The following is a 23,720-nucleotide window of genomic DNA, read 5'->3' on the forward strand; positions in this document are numbered from 1 at the left end:
GCAAGATGGCCATATCCTTATCTGTCAGAGCTTTAATTGCTGGAGACAACTCCTTGTTAGGAGTAACTGTCCGGAGCATTTGTGGGCAACCTCAAGTCCTTTCCTTGTTCACAAAGGAATTACAAAGAGCCAGTTTACTTGCCAGTTCTTCATTCCATCATGGCTGTCAGCTCTGCTCTAAGTGGAGTTGCCTTTTCAGTTCATAATTCACTAGAAGTCTAGGTGTCCAGGACAATTTAAAATGCTGGTTGTTTGAAATAATCTTTTTAAAGATCCCTCCTGAGTTTATTTTAATGGTTTAGGCAGTGTAAAGATAAAATCTTATTAGAGCAAGGGCACATCCATTAATTTTTAATGCATTGCAAATGGCATGCTATTGTTTACTATAAAAACATTTTTTTCCAATTGAATGGAATGTTGGAAAAATATGAAAGGGAAATCTGTCATCTAGATATCACTTTAAAAACTGAACACAATGGAATAAAATCAGTCATCAACAAAGAAGGCAAAGTGCACAATGTGCACTTCCTTATGGAAGATGCAGTTGGACATTTACATGAAATGTTGCTGAGTTCTCATTCTGACATGATCTCTCTTCCTGATCAGGTATCCAAAAGAATATATGCAATCCACTCTGTGCTTCCTAGAACACACATAGACACAAACAGTTCTGTAACATGAGGGCAAAGCAGAAAGTGTAGCAGAAATAGATTCAGAATGTTTCTTCATTTTCTTCAGAAAATATTGGTGCCGCTTATGGCCACTGATGGAAAATGGATTGAAAACCATTCCACAAGACATGCAGTTTTCTAATTTTTGATGGGGAAGGGATATGGTTTCACACAAGACCCTGCTTAATATTTCAGGTAACCTAGGCATACCACCTAGTTGGGCTTAAAAGAAATACCAGTCGTAAAGTGGAAAAAAGGCTTTAGATTGTTTTGAGGCAAAAGAATGATGTCATATATTAAGTACATTCTTCTCTCCTCAGGTTGTTTTGAATGCTGTATCAAGTGCTTGGGGGGTATTCCCTATGCCTCTCTGATTGCCACCATCTTGCTGTATGCTGGGGTTGCTCTCTTCTGTGGGTGTGGACATGAAGCACTCTCAGGAACAGTGAACATTCTGCAAACCTATTTTGAGATGGCAAGAGCTGCTGGAGACACTCTTGATGTTTTCACAATGTAAGTCTCTGCCTAATCTTTTATTGCATTGTTTAGATACTGCTGTAAGAATAAATGTAATGGCTAGATTCTCCTTTTCCAGAATATCTGTTGAGAAAGCAAGCTAATTATAATATCTTACATTCTGTCAAATAGAAGGCGTATCAAACACCTCTCTTTATATAATTGTTTCTTTTGCAGTCTGAAAAACAGATATACACTAGGATTGGCAGTAGTTTAAATTTAAAGGCAAAATGCACTTGTGGAAGGATATTGACAATAGATGTATTTACCATTCTCCCTATTTAAAGAGTGATGTGAGGTGAAACCATTAGAATAATAATCAGCTTGATTGACCTTCATCTTTCCCAAAGGCTAAGTACCATGAATTATGTAATATTCTCTTGTATGTATGTACTCCTCACTGTTTAAAACAATTCTTTGTGGTCAGATGTATAATGCACAGTTAAGATGTCCATCATCAATCTTCATTGACCAGTCTCAGGCACACTTCATTCTTAACAGTAGAAGAATGATAACTCATTTGTTGCTTGCCAACTTAATAAAATGATTGTTGGGCTTTCTCCAATTGTTGGCATTTTTCCACTGCTCTTTGGAACATGTAATACCTACAATTGCTTAAAGAATCTGTTTAATCACATTATGACTAGTACAATAGTTTACATGAGTAATGTATAAATAACTCAATTATCAGTGATGCATTATATTCATCATTTAAAATATAAAAGACCATCATTCACTCTTTCTCATTTGTCCTATTGTTTTTCCTAGGAAAGATTTAAGGTTTAATATAACCAGTGAGAGGAGGTTTAAATTGAAACTGATTTGTGCAATTTTGGTTGGCTATTTGTATACAATGGGATTCATTTTACAAAGTTGATGCAAAATAAAATGGCTAAAAAGGACAAAAAGCATTTTTGTTGTCCAATTACCCCATTTGAAGGCCCTAAACATTTTGCATATAATTGTCATTCTCAATGAGCAAGAATTAGGATTAATTAATCAGGATTAATTTACAAAAAATGCCCACAAACTGTTTTCCCTCTATTCTACATGATAATATGTAATCTGACTTCTTGCCTCTTTGTTTTCTGTCTTTCCAGATATCAAATATTATTTAATCTTTTGTAATAATTTTGCAAAAACATAATTAATCAAATCCCTGGCAGAATTTTTTAGTTGATAGAGCTTCCTAAACTCTAAAGGATTCATATTGTAGAAGACTAAAAAGCAAAACTACTGGTTTTACGCTCAATGCTAAAGCACACGAAATACATTCAATGCTGTAGTTATGGCAGGCTCATAAGTTAGCAGCATATACTGTTTGTACAACAAAGGCAGGGTGTGCTTGCTGTGATGTTTTTCTCTTTTTGTTCCTTCTTACCAACCCATGGGTAGAGATGGAAGTTTTGGCAATTCTCCTTTTTTATTTACCATGCTCTTTATATGTTGATTGGTCTAATAAGTATAAGCTGCTGTTTAATTCAAGGGATCCAAAATCCTCATGACCCTGTTGTACTCCTATGGAACTGTACTACTTGATTCAAAATAAAGAGATGAATATAAATTTATTTGAACTATTCTGTAATATTTTAGTTTAGCCACAGAGTCTAAATAAATGTCAGGTTTATTTATTATCTCAAATTGTTATACTGCCTACTCAAATAACTTCTAATTGTCATCTTAGTTGAGATCTCTCTCTCCTCCTCCCTCCCTTCCCCCTCTCTTGCAGAGAAGGAGAGGGCAGGAGGGAGGGAGGGAGGGAGGGAGGGAGGAGAGAGAGAGAGAGAGAGAGAGAGAGAGAGAGAGAGAGATTTCGGAAGATTCCTTTCATGGACAGGTAGTCCTCTACTTATGAACAGTTGCACAACAACTATTTAACATTACAGTGGGCCACCTCCCAGTCATGTGACCACATTTCGGGTGCTTGGCAACCAGCTTGGCTTTATGCCTGATTGCAACATCCTGTGGTCACATGACTGCAATTTGTGAAGTTTTTCTGCCAGTTCACACTTATAACCAAATATTTATTTCATGACCATGGTGATTTGCTTAATGACTGTTGCAAAAAATGTTGTAAAACCAGATTCAGTCATGTGGGTTCCTCAACTTACTACTGTAACAACTTATGATTGGAAATTCAGTCCAATTGTAGTCATAAGTTAAGGACTACCTGTATGTCCTGTATGTTTGTGTGGATAGATGGATGGATGGATGGGTAGGTAGGTAGGCAGGCAGATAGATAGGTAGGTAGGTAGGCTTGGGTTTACTTTACTTTACTTTACATTCAGTCTAAGTCTATAACTGCAGGGGAATAGACACAGGGGAATGTTTATATAATTATAGACTATGGTATTATGTTCCTTTCCTTCCTTAATCAGCAATGTGCATTATTTCAGTTCCTTCAAATTGTGATAATCCAGCTTAGCTGTTTTCAGGGATTCTTTCTGCCAAGGGCATGCTTAGAGATCTCCTCTATGCCAGGACAGCTAAGATGTCCAGAGGCAATTGAAACAGTTCAAATCAATCATTAGCCATGGTACCTCTTGGGTGACTAAGAACCTGTTACGAAATAAAATTAGAGGAAGGAATGCTACAAATGCAAACTGATGCTGTTGGAGGAACAGAAAGATAAAAATCTAAATAAGGAAAACAATATCATTATCCACTTTGATGCCACCATTGGACACTGGAAATTTATAATTGGGAAGGGAAGTATTATTCCTCACTACCCATATGCATGGCAGGACTATTAATATTTTAAAAATACAAATAAAACTAGGTTAACTGCATCTTCAGTGAAATATATTATGTAGCTCTCAGGTTGATGCCTCCATTGTTACCTCTTTCATACTTCACAAAGTAGGAAGCTAATGTCAATCAATTGTGTTCTTGTTCCATATTAACAGTTAGTACTCAACAGTTACCTAGTTAGTGAATGTATATGTGGTTCTTTCTGGAATAAGGCATCTGCTTCTTTGTTTAGAGTATGATACATTGTCACCCACCATAAGGCAGCTTTCACTGGAAATTATCTAATTTCATGCTGTCTGGTTCATAATTTTTCTATCCCTATGATTTAAAAGCAAAACGAAATCCTAACTCTAAAATCCTAACTCTATTAATAAAATATTAATAACGTCAGGATCCCTCAGCCTTTAATCCTCCTTTAGAATATAATCAAGCCAAATGGCTCAGTGCTGATGTTGAGAAAATACCGTTTCTTTGAATGAATAATCTTGAGAGCTGTGGAAGTGGCAATTTAAAAATAATTAGCCCCACTAAGAAATATATGCTTTTATTCTGAATTGTATTTATTCAGTTGTTTATTCAATAAAAGCAAAATGAAATTATTAAATATTGTATCCTGTAATGCTCTTTACTTGGAAAGACAAATCTGTTTAAATATAGATACAGGTTGTGCTGCAGAATCGCAAAATAAAATCCTTTAACATATCTTGATTTTATATACAAGTCTCAAGAGAGACATAACATAAACTATGTCACAGACAGAGCTTGCAAGATGTTTTCATTATGCTTACCATCCATTAGAATTTCAAGCCATGGATTTCCGAGGTCAATATCTTTGCTTATTTTCCTTTGACACATACTTAAGCCCACCTTGAATTCTGTTGACCCTTATCTTCCACCAATCTGATTTAACCATTTATAGTTCAGATTCTTGTAGATAGTTTAAGCATGTACTAAACCTGCAAGCATTTGAGACACCTTTGCCCTGATTTCTTACACTTGATAATACATGTACTTAACTCACATAAAATTCAGCTTTCCTCAATCTATTGTTCTCCAGATTGATAAAAGTGCAATTCCAGACTGTTTATGTGGGCATTATATTGAAGCAGACTGCAGTAAAACTTAGTTTTGATGAAGAACTACTAAAGTAATATGAAAAAATAGATATGATAAATAGATAGATAGATGATAGATAGATAAACAGATGAAAGGGAGGGAGGGGGAGAGAGAGGGAGGGAGAGAGAGAGAGAGAGAGAGAGAGAGAGAGAGAGAGAGAGAGAGAGAAGAAAAACCAAACAACAAGGATTGCCTTGATTGTCCGAGTTCTATAGAGCTACCTGATTCTTCCAACAGGTGCTGGTTGTGCTTTGCTGACAATAATAATAAATATACAATTGTATGATTATTTTGAAAGAAAATCATGTTTTCTCTTAATAAACTCTGATATTATGTCAATTAAGTTTCTGCGCCAACTCAGAAAGCTCAAACTTCCCAAGGAGCTGCTAATACAGTTCTACAGAGGAATTATTGAGTCTATCATCTGCACCTCTATAACTGTCTGGTTTGGTTCTGCAACACAACAGGACAGACACAGACTTCAGAGGATAATTAGGACTGCAGAAAAAACAATTACTACCCACCTGCCTTCAATCGAGGACCTGTATACTGCATGAGTCAAAAAGAGTGCTGTGAAAATATTTACAGACCCCTCACTTCCAGGACATAAACTGTTTCAACTTCTTCCCTCAAAACAACGCTATAGAGCACTGCACACTAGAACAACTAGACACAAGAACAGTTTTCCCCCGAAAGCCATCACTCTGCTAAATAAATAATTCCCTCAACACTGTTTAACTATTTACAAAGTGTACACTACTATTACTTCTCACCACTCCTTATCACCCATCCCCTCCCACTTGACTGTTTCCTATTGTGATTTGATTGTTGATTGTACCCTATGACTATCATTAAGTGTTGTACCTTATGATTCTTGATTCTTAATGAATGTACCTTTTCTTTATGTATACTGAGAGTATTTACACCAAGACAAATTCATTGTGTGTCCAATCACACTTGGCCAATAAAGTATTCTATTCTATTCTATTCTTTTCTATGTATACTGAGAGTATTTACACCAAGACTCATTGTGTTCCAATCACATTGGCCAATAAAGTATTCTATTCTATTCTATTCTATTCTATTCTATTCTATTCTATTCTATTCTATTCTATTGATATATGTCATTGCTATGTGTTTGGTATTTTATGGACTCAATCCCATTCTTTAGCATAAATTGCCTTAACAGTTTTTAGTGATTAGAATCTATTCCTCATATTCTGCTATTCATAAGTGAAAACCTATAAATGATTCATTGTTATGATAAAATTGGTATCAATTAGACAAATGTATTTTTGTAAAATAAATTCTAATAGTTTGAATATCATTCAAGCCTCATTAACTTTGAACTCTTATTAATTTCAGGATTGACATTTTCAAATATGTGATCTATGGAGTAGCAGCTGCCTTCTTTGTTTATGGCATTTTGCTAATGGTGGAAGGATTTTTTACAACTGGTGCCATCAAGGATCTCTATGGAGATTTCAAAATCACCACTTGCGGCAGATGTGTCAGTGCCTGGGTATGTTAGTATGATACTCTTGATTACATAGCTGTCATAATATTCTAACTTCAGCAGGATCGAGGTGCTTTAATTTAATCCAGACAGACACTTCAAGACTCCAAGTATCTCTCAGAATGCATGTCTACTAAAATAGACTTAGAGTTAAGAGTTAATCAAAATTTCAAGTTACAATCAACAGATCTTTGAAATTGTGATATTTTTATTCATTATCAGAAATATTTATTTGTCACAAGCACATTATTTTGTTACAGAAGAAATTTTACATATTTGATACCTTTTACTATATATCATAGCTCTTTTATCCAATCTTGGAGCTTGCTGGCTAGAAAATCCAATCTGTTCAATATGTGAGTTCTTATCTGAACTTCCTTGACCATAAACTTAGCAGTTTTGCTCATAATGTATGCCTTACAGTGCAGGAGGGAATAGGAAAATGTGTGATTTGGGTCCCAGTGGACTGTTTTTTCAAACAGGGATGTTAAATATCTAAGCCTAAACGAGACATAGAAATGACAGCCAAACAAAATAGGAGCAATACCTTCAATGACTAGGTATATACATATACAGATCCTCTCATGATACGGCAGGTGATGAGACTGTTCATATTTGGCATGGAATCCCACAACTTAAACCTTGTCCTTGAATAGGCCCTTCTTAAGAGTTGTGTCAAACTCCTTGGAAGGTATTTTTTGACTTGGAAAATAGTTTTGTTCTTAGCCAATTTAAAGACTTATTTTTTGCTAATAAGTCGTTATCTGTTTGCATACTGATATCTAGGACTCTGCTTAAAAATCTCCTTTGGAAGGTTGTTGAGAGTAAATACTGGATGGAAAACTTTAGTAAGCTGGTTTATCCAGGAGGTGAATTGAGCATGCTTCTCCATTCTACTAAACATTTGGAGCAGCCTATCAGAGTCCATTTAATAGATATGTTAGCTCAATGCAAAATGTTCTGTTTAATTAAATAATGAAAAATAACCACAGCGTGTATCTTAATTATGGTAATTATACTATCTGAGAGGACAAACATAGTGCAATGGCCAGAAAAACATTAGATTTCAGGCATTATTTTCTCTTTTGGGGATATATATTAACTGAGAAAGATATTTACAATATATTTATAATAATTTTACAAGCATGGGAAGCCATAAATAGCTCAAAAAGAAAGTATTTTCACCGGTTCCGTTTTTGGCATGAATACCACATTAATCCAGTTGGCATATAAAAACATTATGTCAGTCTTTCAAATTTAATCTGACAATAAACACAGTTTTTATCATGCAATTTCTGTACCTCATGTAAGTTTCCTGAGATATTATTTTTCATTCCATATTCAGAAAATATATCGACAAATATATTTTGCGTTATCTTTTCTTTAGTTTGTTTTTGTTCTTATCTTGGATTTTCAATTTCTCAAGAAGCTCAGAATTGAGTAATTGTTTAACAGAATCCTTTTATTATTCAGTGTCTGTTTCAGAAAAAAGTGAGATTTACAGTTGTTATTTTTAGTAGCATTTGGTGACAACCTAGTCTCTCAATAGATTTTACCATCAAATTGATTATTGATTTTTGTAATAAATTTGCAGGCATTATTAATCATTAATGAGATAGCAGTGTTGCCATTAAAACTCTGTTCTATAAGCTACAAGCATCTTCCTTAGATCTACTCACACCAATTTAATAACCTGATGCATTTTAGTAATTGTACTTCATGAATTTTGTTATTCTATATATCTACACCTTTGCACATTCAGAAAAGTACATTTTCCTGCAACTATTAATTCCCTTGAGAGGGATGGGTGATCTAGAAACATGAAATAAATAAAAAATAAATTATCTATTTATCCTGAATCTTATATATTTAACTTAACTGAAGGACATACTGATCCTAGATTAATTAATTTCTGTTGAATTGAATTTTCTGACTTGGACTTTCTAAAATGATTTATTTCTTTTTCTGGTCAGAAGCATTCACAGTTGTAGAATTTTTGAAAATGTATGAGGTATATTGAATCCTAGGAAATCCTTGGAAAGTTATGTTTTTAAAAAAAACCAGTAGCAATATAAATAAATATTAGCTAACTCAGCAGTCCCCAACGTTTACACCTTGGCTGCCCGGCTGGGAGGAGAGAGGAACTAGGCTGTGTGTGATATGTGGGCAGCGCGCACATGTGTACATGCAACCCAACTCATGTGCATGATGGGATGGCGCATGCATACATGTGCATGCAGCCCAACTTCAGTTGGGTGCACATATATGTGCATGCTCACCCACCGCTAATGTGAGTTGAGCTGCCTCTCATGCAAACTGGTTCTGAACAAACCCCTGAACTAATTCATAGGTTATGACCCCTTATATATAAGAAGAGGAAGGATAGCCTAGAAGAACTGTAACTACTGTATAATAATGCCACAGCTGTCTGTATATAAATCTGAGGGTATATTTAAAAAAAGCAGGAAAATGGAAGTAAAGGCTAAAAAACAGGAAATGAATAGGAAGAGCATAAGGACATAATTGCTTTAAAAAATGATGATATCTCTAATTCCAACCACATGGGTCCATAATTTCAGATTACATTTGTCTCCTGATTTCATCATGATATATTCTTCACCTCTAGATAGCTAATCAGTGATTTATATAAACCATGAGCACTGGCAAGCTGGAATAATGCCATGAAATGCAGATTCCAAACAAATATTTCATATGTAGGTAAAAAAAATGGTGTTACCATATCTATTTTTATAATGCATCAATTTTACTTTTTGCTATAAGACTGAAAGGATACAAAGTAAACAAAATAAAAACATTGCCATCTTTCTGGTAAAAGAGAGGGAAAAGCACTGCTTTGATTACATAATGTGTATTATAGAGATCAAAACTGACAACATTGTACTTTACAGTATTCATAAAAAATTTAAAAAAATAGTTTAAGTTCATATTAACAACAACCATATACTTTCCACATTTAAAGCATCTTTAGAAGAGCTGTTTTGTTGAGTTTAATGTTATTTTATCCTATATTAGTCTGTCTTTTTTTCTGCATTATGTTGAGAGATTTGAAATATCCAGAATACAACAGTCAATTTTAAAAATAATTTTATGTTAAGATGCCCGTATTCCTTATTTATATTATTTCAAAAATAATGTAAATAGTCTCTAAAGCTATTTTCCATTTTGGAATTTTAACCTACTTTTGCATGGAGAATGCCTTAGCCTGATGGATGATCTCCACTTGATTGTGTTTCAGTGTGACCATCCCAAATTGATACCTCTGCATAATTCATCAGCTTTTGATAACACTGACCATGGTATCTTCTTCAAACAACTGAAGAAAATAAGAGGGCTCCACTTTAAATACTATCATTAGAAAATATAAGGATTGTTTGCTCAATTCTCTTGGAATGGTCCTGGAAGGCTCCACATTATCTCTCTGTTATTTAATATTTATATGAACCACCAAGTGAAGGATCATGTGTAGGGTTAGAACTAATTGTCACAAGTGCACTTTGGAGTCTGGAAGTAGAAATTGAATTGAAGATTTTGGGGGATTAGGAACATATGGATGAATAGAGCTATATTTCTCTTTGAGGATGAGGTCCACACTTAGACTGACTATTGGGTCCAAAATTTATTCTGGGTAGCCACATGACACTGAAGCAAAGAGAATCTTATAACTGCATTAAATTGGCCTTGATGAAGAGTATTGGTTGATAAAACTTCATAATTTGTCTCAATTAATAATTTACTTCACATCATTGTGAAGCTTATTTATAGCAGTTACCCATATAATTTACAAATGCCAAATCTTCCTGTTTTGGTAAGTGCTGAAAGAGAATGTCATGAAAAGAGCATTGCCTCACAACTGCTTTGTTTTTCAACTTTACCAACTGCATTCACCAAGGCCAAATCAACTTTGACAGGTGCTTCAGGAAATGTCTGAGGTAAGTATTTTCACGAGAGTCTGAATTTTTCAGCTTTGGAAGTGCTTGGAAAAGTTGAAAGAAGAGTGTCAATCTTGAAAAAAATCAAAAGAATTCTCTGACAGTGTTGGAGGCATGGACAAACGCTGCTAGAGAAGAATGTTAAGAAGAATGTGATGTTTTCAAATTGTTCACAGCTCTTTTTACTTTTAGACCAGTATTATTCTTGTGCAGGAGCCTTTTCCTACTCCAGTCCTAAAGAAGATGTTGAAATAGTTATGTTTTAACATATTACTTATCTATTAACAGGTAGAACACATTGTATGTAGATGACTGTGTATAATTATGATGTTTACTCAGATTGGATCAGGGTGTTTTTTTTTCAGCTAGTGATTTATTCCATTACCCTAATGACTGCTTAACAGCAGAATAAATATACAGCACTATCATAAATCCTGCTGTTTGCATAATAATGGCAGCTATATCATAAGCATTCTTTTTGTCACTTCATTTATGTTCTTTCTTAAAGATCTAATTAAATTACTAAAGAGTCAATTTGTTCTTCTGGTTCATTATGCTAATGAAACAGTTGCTGCACTGATTTTTTCATTCATGTTTAGTTGGCTTGCTGTCAACTTACCTGTATACAAAATATTTTCTTTTTGTAAGATCCTTACCTAAGACAGTGGTCATATTTTTCACTTTTAAAAGATTAGTATTAGTAATGAGAAATTATTATTGGTAATAGCAAGAGAAAAATCTCAAATTAGTGTGTTACCTATCAATACTGTTTTTATTACATCCACGCATGCAACCTTTGAAGGCATGTCAGTTTTGAGACAAGAATATGAAACATAAAATCTTGCCTCTTATTTATTGTATTGCTTATTACATACGATACTTATGTAATTATTATTTTTTTCTTCTATTCAGTTATGTCCAATTCTTGGAGACTGCTTGGACAGGACCCTACAGTTTTACTAGAATTTTTTTCAGAAGTAGTTTGCTATTGCCTCTTTCCTATGGCTGAGAGAAGGTGATTGGCCCAAAGTCACCCAGCTGGTTGTGTTCCTAAGGCCAGACTTGAACTTAATCTCCTGTGTATAGCCTAATGCCTTAACCACTACACCAATGTAGTTTAAATCATATTTTTGAATTATAACAATAACAATTTTTGTATTACCGTGTAGAATTCAGAAATCAAAAAATCTACAGTTTTAAATATTTCATTGCTCAGATGCAAAATCATGGGCAGAAAAAAAAAGTAAGTTGTAAAAAAAATTGTTCTGTAATCCCAAATATCATGCATAATGGCTTGATAGAGCTTTGATGTCAGGTAATGTTTAGGTCATCACCACTAGCTTTAGATAACTTTATACAATCCTTTTTGTTAGTTTTTAACATTAGTTTGTTTAAAATAATTCATAATCATATTTAAAAAAGAAAAAAGTACTACTATATTATGGAATGTGTCCTCCCCTAACTTAGCAATGTTGAGTACCATTGATTGTGAAACTATTTTGGATTGGTTTATAAAGTTTATAAGGTTGGGATTGATAGGCACAATTTTGTAATAGTTCTCCTCTAATGTTAGTTCCACTTGTAGCAGGGATAGCTCTAGCCCAGGGCTGTCAGACTCCTGGCCACGGGACGGATGCGTCAAGTGCTGGCCATGTACAAGCCCAGTTTAGCAAAGGGGGAAAAAGTCCCGATATGCCACATGACACTGCCATGATGATGTGATTTTGACACTTCTACTCTAGCCTAAACTTTTTCTGTGTGGATCACCTCAGGGTCTGACTCCCTTTCCATTCTGTTTAACATCTTTTTGTAACTTCTGGGTGATGGTATCTGGTGGAAATCATCATATATTATAATCAGTATGCTGAGGATCTCCAGTTCTACATCTCTTTCCTGGGCTAAACAAATGATGCCTTTTATTTTAGTCTGGCTGATTTGGAGCTCAGCTTTGCTGGCTGAGGTCTGAAGTCCACAAGTCTTAAAGTTGCCAAGGTTGGATACCCCTGGTCTATATTATCAGATTCTAAAATGAGTTCTGGTTTCCACCTACTTTTTGCAGTGGAAGTGTCTACATTTGGCAGAGACGCCTTATTTATTTACATTATGCTATAGTGTCATGGAGCCCTTAAACAGAAATGAGAAATTCATTTACTTTTTTATTTTAATTAAGCTCCCAAGGCAGTATTAAATCCTGATGAAGGTAATCTATATCACATGTCACACTGAGTTGAGGTTTAGGGTAATTTTAGGTAGTTGTTATTTTTCTGTTAATCCTTTCCTGAAGCCAGGAATAGCACTATCCTACTAAAATAGGATACAGGATATCTACCTACTATTGTATACTTAGCTACTAAAGGAGCAATTGTCTGGGCTATGTAAACAACTTTATTAGGATAGAGAAAGCACAATATGTACATATCAGCTTCCCAGCTTCATTGAGACAAGGTAGACAAGGTGGAGTTTGGACACAATGTTTTTTAATATGTTCAACTGTTGTATAACAGTTTATTATCAATCTTTCAACAGGAGCTATAGGAACCTGTCTGAAACTATTTCTTTATTAATTAGTAACTTGCTGGCTCACCTTTGTAACTGTTGTATCAGCATGGAAAAAGAATAGGGAAGAAAGGAAAACGCACAGAAAAATAGCAAGAATTGAAATGTAGTTCATGCTTTTAATGAAATGAAAGATAAAAATGAGCGATGCAAACCTGTTGTTCAACTAGTGGATATGCCTTGATCTTTCCCAATAGGATTGAGAGAGGATCACTGAAATGACTTAAATATACTTTCCTGAAAATTAAATGAAATATTTAATTCATTCCACTGTGGATTTCAGTGGCTGGTTCTTCTGCTACATGCATTCTGTGATCCTGTAAGGATTTATTTTTAAAAAGGTTCTGATTATTTAAAGTTGTGATTCAGGTGGAGTGAATATATCACATACATGTGGGAAACTGTTTAGTGCTATTGGAAGGAAAATAGGGGATTGGGGCATTACAGATATCAAAGGTGTTCATATAGCAAAGGAAGAGGAATGGCAGAGACATCAGTGTCAATTGCAGAAGTTATACTGTATAATAATGATTACCAGTTTGAGGTGCAATCTCTTGATTCTCCAGCTATTCTTGTGGGTTTGATTAAAACCACCAAAATAAAATATAAAGAATTGTATTACTGTGTATAAGATTGCATTTATTTTATGAGAGCAGTGTGTGCAAGATGGAGTGTTCTTATGAAATTGCCTTTTTGTAACACATAATGTCTTCATGTAGTATGAAAGATGTAGCCCCATACCAGAGACCTAATTCTGTCTCACATCACCCTATGTGGAGATTAAATATTAGTGATTTCAATGTATTCAGTTGTCCAGTAAGATAATATAGAGGGCAGTCATTGATATAGGAGTGGCTATGATCATTTCCTTATGCAATTAAAGTAACTTGGATAGAATACTTTGTCCAGGTTTCAAGTTATTGTAAAGTTCTATCACTGACAGAGCATAAAGCAAGGGATAAATACTGTGTCTTCTTTGCATGGTTTCCACAATAATGATAGAACAGCTTTGCCATAGACACATTTTGTTCCTGTGTTTTTCATAGAAGAGCCGTTTTCCTTATTATTACATATTACATATTGTATTTCTAAGTTATTCCAAATTCTCTCAATGGATTAAATATTAAAACATTAAAATTTTAAAAAGTATTTCCCTTAAAGAAGAAAAATGATGAATCAATAAAATGCAATGACTAGATAGAAACAGAACAGTTACTATTCTATTTTATAGCATATTTTGTATTTGTCAGAGCTACTAATGAATCCCATAGCTCTTTAACTGTGGAAGCCTAAATATAGGATTAAATTACTTTAGTGATTAATACATAAATTTTGTCTTGAGTCTTGTTTTTGTCTCATAAGAATTTAGTTGTTTATACCAATTGTGATAGATAGATAAATATTTTATTCTGTGGCAAATATTACTTTTCTTCTGTGCAGGTTTTAACACTTCCCAGATTTTGTCTTATTTGTTCATATTTCTTACAGTTTATCATGCTGACCTATATCTTCATGTTGGCCTGGCTGGGAGTTACAGCCTTCACCTCTCTGCCCGTTTACATGTATTTCAACCTGTGGACCATTTGTAAAAACACCACCCTTGTGGAAGGAGCAAATTTCTGCTTGGATCTCCGTCAGTTTGGTAAGCAATTAAAATTTTCATTAATTGCATCAGTAAAATACTAATTAAAAAGCACAATTCACTGTTGGAAATCTTGGATGTATACAAGTATTATTCCAAATCTATCATTCTCCTTTGGAGTAAATTTCTGCAGCAATGTAAGTCTTTAATAGGATCAGGTTTTTAACTTTGCTCTCTTTATTTTGATCCTGGTTTTAAACTAATAATATTATTTTACTGCAAATCAAATTGGATGGATCTGATTAGTTTTGTTCTTCAGAGCACTTACCTGTCCTTATCAACTCCTTTCTATCCTTATCATCTATGGGTAAGAACGCTTTTGACTGGTGCACAAAGTAATGGATTGATCTCTAGAATTTTTTGAGTAGCCTTTTTCTCCCATATGTGGTAAAAAGAAAAATATTTCTAGCCGAGGAGTCCTTGGTGCTGTCAACCAAACTCAGGAAGCAGTGAATACTACTCATACCCTTTTTCTGTCAACATTTGATTAAACATTTACCAAATTTATATAGCTTACATGTCATATATATGACTCTGAATTTTTATTTTTGCTGGTTTCTTTAAAATCTTAAACTATTTTTAATTTTGATAATTCTGAATTTTGGTCTATTTATACTTACAATTGCTTTTATTATTATTTAATTTAATTCATTTTCTTGTTTAAAAAATATTTAACTTTACAATGTGGCAGCCAAAAATGTTATGAAGGAATATATAATTTACCTTTTCATGATCATATTATGTTAAACTTGTGAAAGCAGAAAACAATGATATTTTTGTACAAAACAAAGCCATAACTCACTGATTCCTAAAACAAGGTTATTCTTTTTATTGTTTTTAAATATCATGTTAATAATTAATTGGCTGTTCTTATGCATAAAGCTATGTTTAAGTTTATTAATTGTCAATTTCATTAATGTTTCATTAATGCATGTTAAATATGCACTAAAAGTCACTGACTGTTTCATCTGTTGCAGGAATTGTTACAATTGGAGAGGAAAAAAAGATTTGTACAGCATCTGAAAATTTCCTCAGGATGTGTGAATCTACTGAGGTGAACAAAACTATGAAAAATTTTGTTATTATATAAAGATGTAACTAACACTCTTCCAATTTCTTAATATTCAATAGCAAAAAGTTAGATAGTTAATCCTGATGATTCTGTTTGTTGTAAGTCGTTTTCAACCAACGAAGGTGTTGATCTGAGTGGTCATAAATAAAGTCCTCAATACCATCATATTTTTCATTGAACAAACTGAATGGTTAATACACAAAGTAATGTTTTAATAATAATATGAGGAAAGAGTATTTTATGGATGTTTGTTCATTTTCATTTGAAAACTCAGTGGGCAGTGTACCACTATCTTTTAGTCAAACACTTTCCATTTCTTAGTATAGAAAATGATAAAATAAATGAACCTGAGCTTTCATTGGAGCAACATGTCAGTTTTTTTAGCCATAGGGCCAGTTCAGTCATAATTATCCTTTATTTCCAAGCCATGATTGGAATGATTAAAATTATATTGCTGTATATAATCTGCTCCAGTTAAATCATATATTAGCTTTTCATATTTTTTACTAGGAAGAGAAAGGATGTAATAACATTTTGACTAGATTACACTTTTGATTGGCTGTACTGGTATATCCAGTATAGACATAGCTGTCTTTCTCTTCTTCAGATAAATGTAGTTTTGCTTCTATCTGGAAAAAGAGAGAACAAGAGAGGCAGCAGGAAAATACTGAGGAAAAAAGTTCAACCCCTGTTTACTTACTAAAGTATGCTTTGTTATTGCATTGATAGCTTGGCTATCAATGAAACTAAGACAGGTTTTCCAATTTTTAAAGGCACTGTAAAGAAAATAATGAATAATAGTAGTGAATTCAAGAAATTGATATATTTCAAAACTGTAACAATATGACTATTTGTGTGTGTACTGTGATATTTGCATAGAATGGGTTCAATTGGTGTTCTTAATTTTTGAAAATTTTTGTAATGTGATTTTTTCCCTTTCTTTTGTAGCTGAACATGACATTCCATTTGTTTATTGTGGCCCTTGCTGGGGCTGGAGCAGCTGTCATTGCTATGGTAAGATTTAGACAACTTTTCCTAATAAACTATAATCTATGTCTTCGGGATCCTTATAACATTAAAGCTAATCACAGAGACTTTGAGGCTCCATCAAGTAAAATGTGTGGAAATACATGTCAAACAAGATAGGGAATATAAACTAGGATTAGCTCAATATCCTCTAGTAAACATTGTGATTAAATGAGTATTTTAGTTCAAATTCCTTTAGTCCAAATAATAACACTCTATTCAGTTTTCCTACAATTCATTGATGATTGTTTGGAATGCAATTTTAAGTACTCAAAGAGTTATATACACAAAATCAAATATATAAAATCGTTTCAGTAATAATTTTAGCATCTAATAATCATCTGATCCTGCAAACATTACACTTTTTTAAAAAACTGTAATTATTCCTTCTTGGCTCTTTTGAAATAGGCAACAAATATTTACTAATTTCAATAGTTGCCTGCTTCAGATTTTAATGTTTTATGGACCTCATGTAGACCAAGAACAAACTGATATCACAACACCAAAATTGAACTGCAAAACATTTTCTTTGTATTTTTAGCAAAATCAAGAGTGAGAGTGGTGTCTTAAACCTTGCGAGACATAATATATTCCTTTCAATCTTTAAACCTCTTCCCAAATCTTCCTAACACTCCCCAAAAAGGCTAATATTTTTTGAAATGCTAATATTTCGGGGTACACTCCATGCACAATGGTTACCAAAGTTGGTTGTTGTTATTATATTTTTCAGAGTAGAACAGGGATTGATTCTTTCAAGTAGCTTAATTTTTAAGAATGCCAGGTAAATGATTTTGTTCACTCTATAATACATTTAATTATTTTATAATTTTGTAACTCTTTTACTCTTGGCTATATAAAAACAATTCTGCTAAAACAGCTATAGTCAGAATGTTCACAATGATAAAATTTCACAACTAAGATAAAGTTTTCACTGCTTCATATAGTAAACACAGTATACACAGTATACATCTTTCATATCATAGAAAGTTCTTTGGCACATAGAAATATTGCAGATTTTCAAATGATTATGAACAGAAAAGAATTGTCAATAAGAATAGCTTTCAAAGTCTACATTAAAAACAATGTTACTGTATTTGAATGATGCTAGTAACAGGTACAAAATGAGACCACCAGTGTAAGCCCTATGATAAAGATGTACAACCAGGGTCAAAATTTCTGTTTGAGCTTTCAATTACAGTTCTTGAAATTACACCTGTTTTTTTCAAGGTTTTCATACTAAAAGCATCAAACACGGTAGTTTTTATTTTAAAAAGACACCTGGACTGACAAGGCAGCAGCCCTCTCTCAACAGAGGAGGAAGAATAAGACACCACCTATCCCCAATTTGCAATGCAGTCCTTTTGGCTGTTCCAAAAAATATTCCACACCTCTGATTCAGGTAACTCTGAGGTCACAGATAAAACCCCAAGTAACCACAATGACTCTCAGAGAATGTTAACACTAGTTGAAAGCAAAGAAAACACAATATTTTCATTTCCATTCCCCCCCAAAGCATCCTCTTACAATGTATCATTTCCCCTCCCACCAACTAATCTCAACTGCCAATAACTCTCCTTCCATCTCCCAATGCACCTGATGAAACTTCCAGAGTAAGAAACGAAATGTCATGTTTTTCCTCAAAAATCAGTCCAAGTTGTCTTTTCAAATTAAAAAAAAAAAAAGCAAAATAACGATATATGCTCAGATAACTGAGAATCTTCATAGACACTAAAAGCAATTGTACAAAAGTTCCTGAATCTTTGTTCAGTGGACCATAAAATCCTTGAGCTAAAATCTCAGGCTATATATGATGCTTGTAAGCAAAATAACGGTATACGCTCAGAGGCCTTCTGACCAATTATTGGGAAAGCTTCACCCTCTATCTCAGAGACATTGTCTCTTTTTAAGGTCTGTTTCTGACAACGTTGTCCCAAGAGTACCAATGTGTTTTCTGACATCTCCATTTCCACACCTGTTTAGTTCCACTGCATCCTGACTTCCAAGAATTGGGCCTGGCATGGAGATAAAGCAATCCTTTTAAATTGGCTATGTTCTTAAAGCCCATTTTAATTCCCATAGAAGACCTGGATTCCTATCAGAGAAATAAAGGAATACTTTTTTACCCATCAAATTCCCCTTTCCAATCAAAATCTGAAGTCACTAGCCACAAGAGAGAATTCGTCTTCTGATACCCATTTTCTAAAAGTTGTTCTTGAAACACCTCTTGTTATGCTCCTGTCGGAATCTGATTCTAAGAGGGAGTCTGAGCAGCTGACAGGGGGTGAGTGGGAGTGTAGCTCCGGTGGCTGTGGAAGAAACTGGTGAAGGGCAAAGTCCGGCTGGGCAGAGCAGGGGAGAGGTAGAGAAAGGCAGAGGGAATTCAGAGGAAGATCCAGGCCCACCCCCTCTTTATCCTAGGGAGGAACACAGGGAGGAACAGACAAGGGAGCAACATGAATTGTGTGGCTTTTGGTGGTAGAAAGGGCCCTGATTCCCTTCATTAGCTGCAGCTGGGAACACAGTGTTTTAAAAGGGAGATTGCACACAGCAACTCGTTGGAAGCAAAGCATGAGTTATCTTTTACTGTCGAGGCTTATCTGGGTTCCTGGCATCTTCCCAACTGTGTGTTTTGTTGGCCTTTGAAGTCTGCAATTCCTTATCCTGCCCTGTCCAGTTAATTGCTGCAGCGTGGTTTGTATGGATTTTTATTTACAGTTTATATGTACCGTATATACTCAGTATAAGTCGACCGAATATAAGCCGAGGCACCTAATTTTACACAAAAACTGGGAAAACTTATTGACTCGAGTATAAGCTGAGGGTGGGAAATGCAGCAGCTACTGGTAAATTTCAAAAATAAAAATAATTAATTTGGGAAACGATCTCACTGTCATGAAAGGTTTAATTGATTCACTAACCCAAAAGAAGAAGATGATGATGACAGCGGGAGGCAGGAGTCACTCTCTTCCCCTCCCTCGGAGGCCCCCTGAGTCAGGAGTCACTACCGCCGGCGCGGCCCCAGTCCCGTGCCGCTGGGAAGGAAAGGCAAAGCGCTTTTTGCCTTTCCCTTCCCGGCTAGGCTGTTGGGAGTCGCTGCCGCCGGAGGCCGCGACTCCACACCATTTTTTTTCAGAGGGAATCTGACTCGAGTATAAGCCGAGGGGGATTTTTCAGCACAAAAATGGGCTGAAAAACTAGGCTTATACTCGAGTATATACAGTACTTTGTTTTTGGACTGAATTTCCTCCACTTCAAGACTGTTTTTGGGAGAGTTTTTTTTCCAGCTGAAGGTAACTGGACATTGGGGGCAAAGCTGGAGGTATCAAAGGGACTTTTCTTACTTATGTGACTGTGTTGCCTTTGTGCCATGCCCCAGGTCAGCACACCCCTGCTGTACAGCATGAAGGTGCTTTTGCTGGACAAGCAGTAACTCCTTATATAACAAATGTATATTTTCAGCATTGAAGTAAGTGTGGAAGCTAGGTAGGTAGGAAGTTAAAAAAATAAGTTATTAAAGTTAATGTTAAGAAAGAACAAAAGATGCAGTTGGCTTAGTTTGAAGGAAAGGCAAAAAGTGTAGTGTAATAGTAATTCTGCACTGATTTGGATAGAAATGATCAGAAACAGTTCATACACACACACTAGCACTTTAATACTTAGCAAAATTATTGAGGTTTTCATAGTCAATAGGAATTAATAATAAAGTGAGTAAATGAGCTGGAGCATAGCCAAAAGGCCAAGTAATTATTGAACAAGTAAAAAAGAAACAGAAATATGTATGAACATATTTCCAACAAGCCAAAAACCATGGAATAGAGAAAAGGAATAATTGCAAAATTAAGAATAGCAAGCAAATTAGAATTTTTGATTTGTATTTTGTTTGCCATGACTTATTTTAAGAATGTAATTGTTGTTTTAAAAATCCTGATTATTTTCGTAATGAACTTTTAAAGTACACACATTCTAAAAGTATTCAAGTGGGTATGATAAAATGTAATGTTAATTAATATGATTAAAACCACAAGCTTCCTTCCTTCCTTCCTTCCTTCCTTCCTTCCTTCCTTCCTTCCTTCCTTCCTTCTTTCACAGGTCCATTATCTTATGGTTCTGTCTGCTAACTGGGCCTATGTGAAAGATGCTTGCAGAATGCAGAAGTATGAGGATATTAAATCAAAGGAAGAGCAAGAATTACATGATATTCATTCTACCCGTTCCAAAGAGCGGCTTAATGCCTACACATAAGGGAAACCTTGTCTTACTTTCTACCATTATTTGCTTTGTTGTTTAACTAAAGGCCACCCATCTTTCCATTTTTAAAATCAAAATGAAAAAGTGCTTCTCACAAAACATAGTAGGGTGACTTGTACATTGCCCCTATATAATTCTTGGTTGTCCAGCACTTGGTTTCTTAATTAGTTAATAGCTTATGTGATCAGTTTCTACTACAAAGCTCCTGAAACAGCCTTTTCTGCATCCTAAAATGATTTTCTGTTAGATCCAGAATACTAACTATTGTCAAATACAGAGATGTGTTTTTTTAAAAACCACTTCATATGTGTTACGCTTAACACTTTTTTTCTTATATGTTTTTGAAAAAGAACAAATGGCTTTTTATACTTTTCAGTTTGGATTTTAGTAAGTACTTTAACTACAGGTATACTTCTAAGGGACCATTCGTACACCATGTACAATTTTTTTGAGGAGGCACACTGCTGACATTCCTTCAGATTTGGAAATCTTGCCAGATGGACCAGTGGGCATCTTGATGGAGGGTCCTGAAAACATTTTAAAAACTATCAAAGGTGCAATTTCTAAATTTGTAAGAGTAGGTAAAAATCAAAAAGAAGTGCTTCTTATCTTTGTTAACATTGTATTATTCTTGATGTACTTAATGGAGTATTCACTATTTTAAACTTTCATTGATAGCTATTCCTGTTTATATTGTGAGCATGCAGACCGTGGTGCTTGTAATGCATGGCCATGCGTCTTTTTCAAAGCATATGATGATGACCACAGTTACCTTCAAGATTTGCAGTGTATAGACAAATGTTACATAGAGTTATGTATAGGTTTCAACAGAATGATCTCTGTAATCCCAAGATGGCTATGCTAAACTGGAGCTGTTCATGTGCTAATCTGCGCAATTTTTGCTTAGCTATATTTATAAAAATGCTATATCTATAATACAGCAATCTTAAGAGCCAGAGTCTTTTTACCTGCTTTAAACAATTAAATGGATTGCACCTGTCTGAACAGAATACATAGAATGTATGTGATCTTTTTTTGAGGAGGCTTCCATAATTGTAATAGCTTGGCTTGTAGCTTTCCTACACACATACTGGTTTACCTGTATAATGTTAAAGTGAAATTAATGGCTGCTACTGGAGCTATTGTTTGGAAATGTTAGTAATATATTTAAACCTTTATTTTCAGTAAGAAAGTATTAAGAGAAAAGTCAGTCATGTTAATCTTGAAAGAAGTACCTGTCTAAAAACAAACAAAAACACATGAAAAACATACAAAAATGAAAAAAAGTATTATTGGACCAAATTTGGTGTTTTTATTTTTATTTTGCCTATTTCTAATGCTACAAGAATGCTGTAAAGTGTCTTTTAAAGTGATGTATTCTGACAAGACATTTTTGTCAGTGTTTTTAAAAAAACCTAGCTAGTTTGTGCACTTATTGGATCATTGTGAATTCTTTCTCAGTGTAAGTGCATTTCTAATAAAAATTCTTGAGTAAAACTCTTTGTACAATTACTAGTCATGCATCATCAGTAATTTTTACCAATTCTTGTAGTAAGTAGAGGGTAATTCAGTAGTTACTTGTGGCATGTTTATGCATCAAGTTGTATTAGTTCATTTTGCATTTTTTAAATTTGATTTGATTTGATTTGATTTGATTTTTTACACTTTACTGTCTTATAAGGGGTCAGCATTCCAAAATGTGCAGTACCAGTATTTACAGTTCTGCAGAGGTATTATTAACTTCTTTCTATTCTATATTGTAGTGTTTCAGTTTTGTGTCTTAAAACAGTTTGTGATGTTTTTTAAAATGTCTTTTAAACTCATGTAATGATGTTGATGCTTTTGGCTTTTCTCTGTATTAGAGTTTGTATTTTCACAAAGAATGCTTTGTAGCAGGCATTATAATTAATCTGTTTTGTACATAAATGTGCCAACAGCTTGATGGTGGCGTTTTTGAACTGTAGAACCAAGTGCTTGCAAAAATGTAATAAATACACTTGTGTACTTTGTGTACTTATTGATTGTCTGTGTTTCATTTCTCTTTTTTTTTCTGAAGAAGTTCTTATTTGTCAAAGATATCACAAATTAGTGATTAAATTAGATTAGACAGATATCACAGAAGTGATATCATAAGTTACTGTATCCTTACCTGAGAATTTTTTCCAGGAATATTATGATTACATTGTTCATCTTAATTGTGAAAATAACAGCAAATATATGAAATATATAACTCCATTATTCAAGATATAACTCTTTATTCATTTAAATGTCAGAAGCATGTATTAGGCAACCCGTGCATGGACCTCAACAGAAGGTAGTGTCTTATCTTCTGGCATTGCAGAAATTCAATAGTAGAGTATCAAATTATAGAGAAAAAATAAAATAAAATAGATTCACCATACCTGTTCTATGTGTTTTTTTAAAGTTAAAATCTGAAAAGTAGGAAGACTGGAAACAGGCTCAATATTCTGATCCCATCTCTTCAGTGACATCATGCATTCTACACCATGCCATGTCTTCTACAACCTTTAGACACCAAAGAGATCAACTGAGTTCAGGCCTATCTGCAAGCAGTTTTCTCATTCTGGATTTGTAACAGATGTTTGTACTGTACCACTGTTAATGCTATTTCTGAGTGTTTATAACATCAACTTTT

General features: G+C 34.2%; 1 protein-coding gene across 4 annotated transcripts in view; it reads left to right on the top strand.

Annotated features, from left to right (window-relative positions):
* The window catches only part of GPM6A (glycoprotein M6A), a 183,227-nt gene extending 160,150 nt beyond the window's left edge, over window positions 1-23,077 (top strand). For all 4 annotated transcript variants that reach the window (XM_026667205.2, XM_087963328.1, XM_087963327.1 and 1 more), the window contains 6 exons: window positions 992-1,184; window positions 6,420-6,576; window positions 14,565-14,718; window positions 15,696-15,772; window positions 16,739-16,804; window positions 20,906-23,077. In XM_026667205.2, coding sequence (XP_026522990.1) covers window positions 992-1,184; window positions 6,420-6,576; window positions 14,565-14,718; window positions 15,696-15,772; window positions 16,739-16,804; window positions 20,906-21,058 — 800 coding nt within the window. In that variant the 3' untranslated portion in view covers window positions 21,059-23,077. The remainder of the gene's footprint in view (window positions 1-991; window positions 1,185-6,419; window positions 6,577-14,564; window positions 14,719-15,695; window positions 15,773-16,738; window positions 16,805-20,905) is intronic.
* Window positions 23,078-23,720: the final 643 nt, after the last annotated feature.

Source organism: Notechis scutatus, chromosome 4 (genome assembly GCF_049901735.1).
Source record: "Notechis scutatus isolate UNSWTSFEM ecotype Mainland chromosome 4, rNotScu1.2, whole genome shotgun sequence".
Lineage (NCBI taxonomy): Eukaryota > Metazoa > Chordata > Lepidosauria > Squamata > Elapidae > Notechis > Notechis scutatus.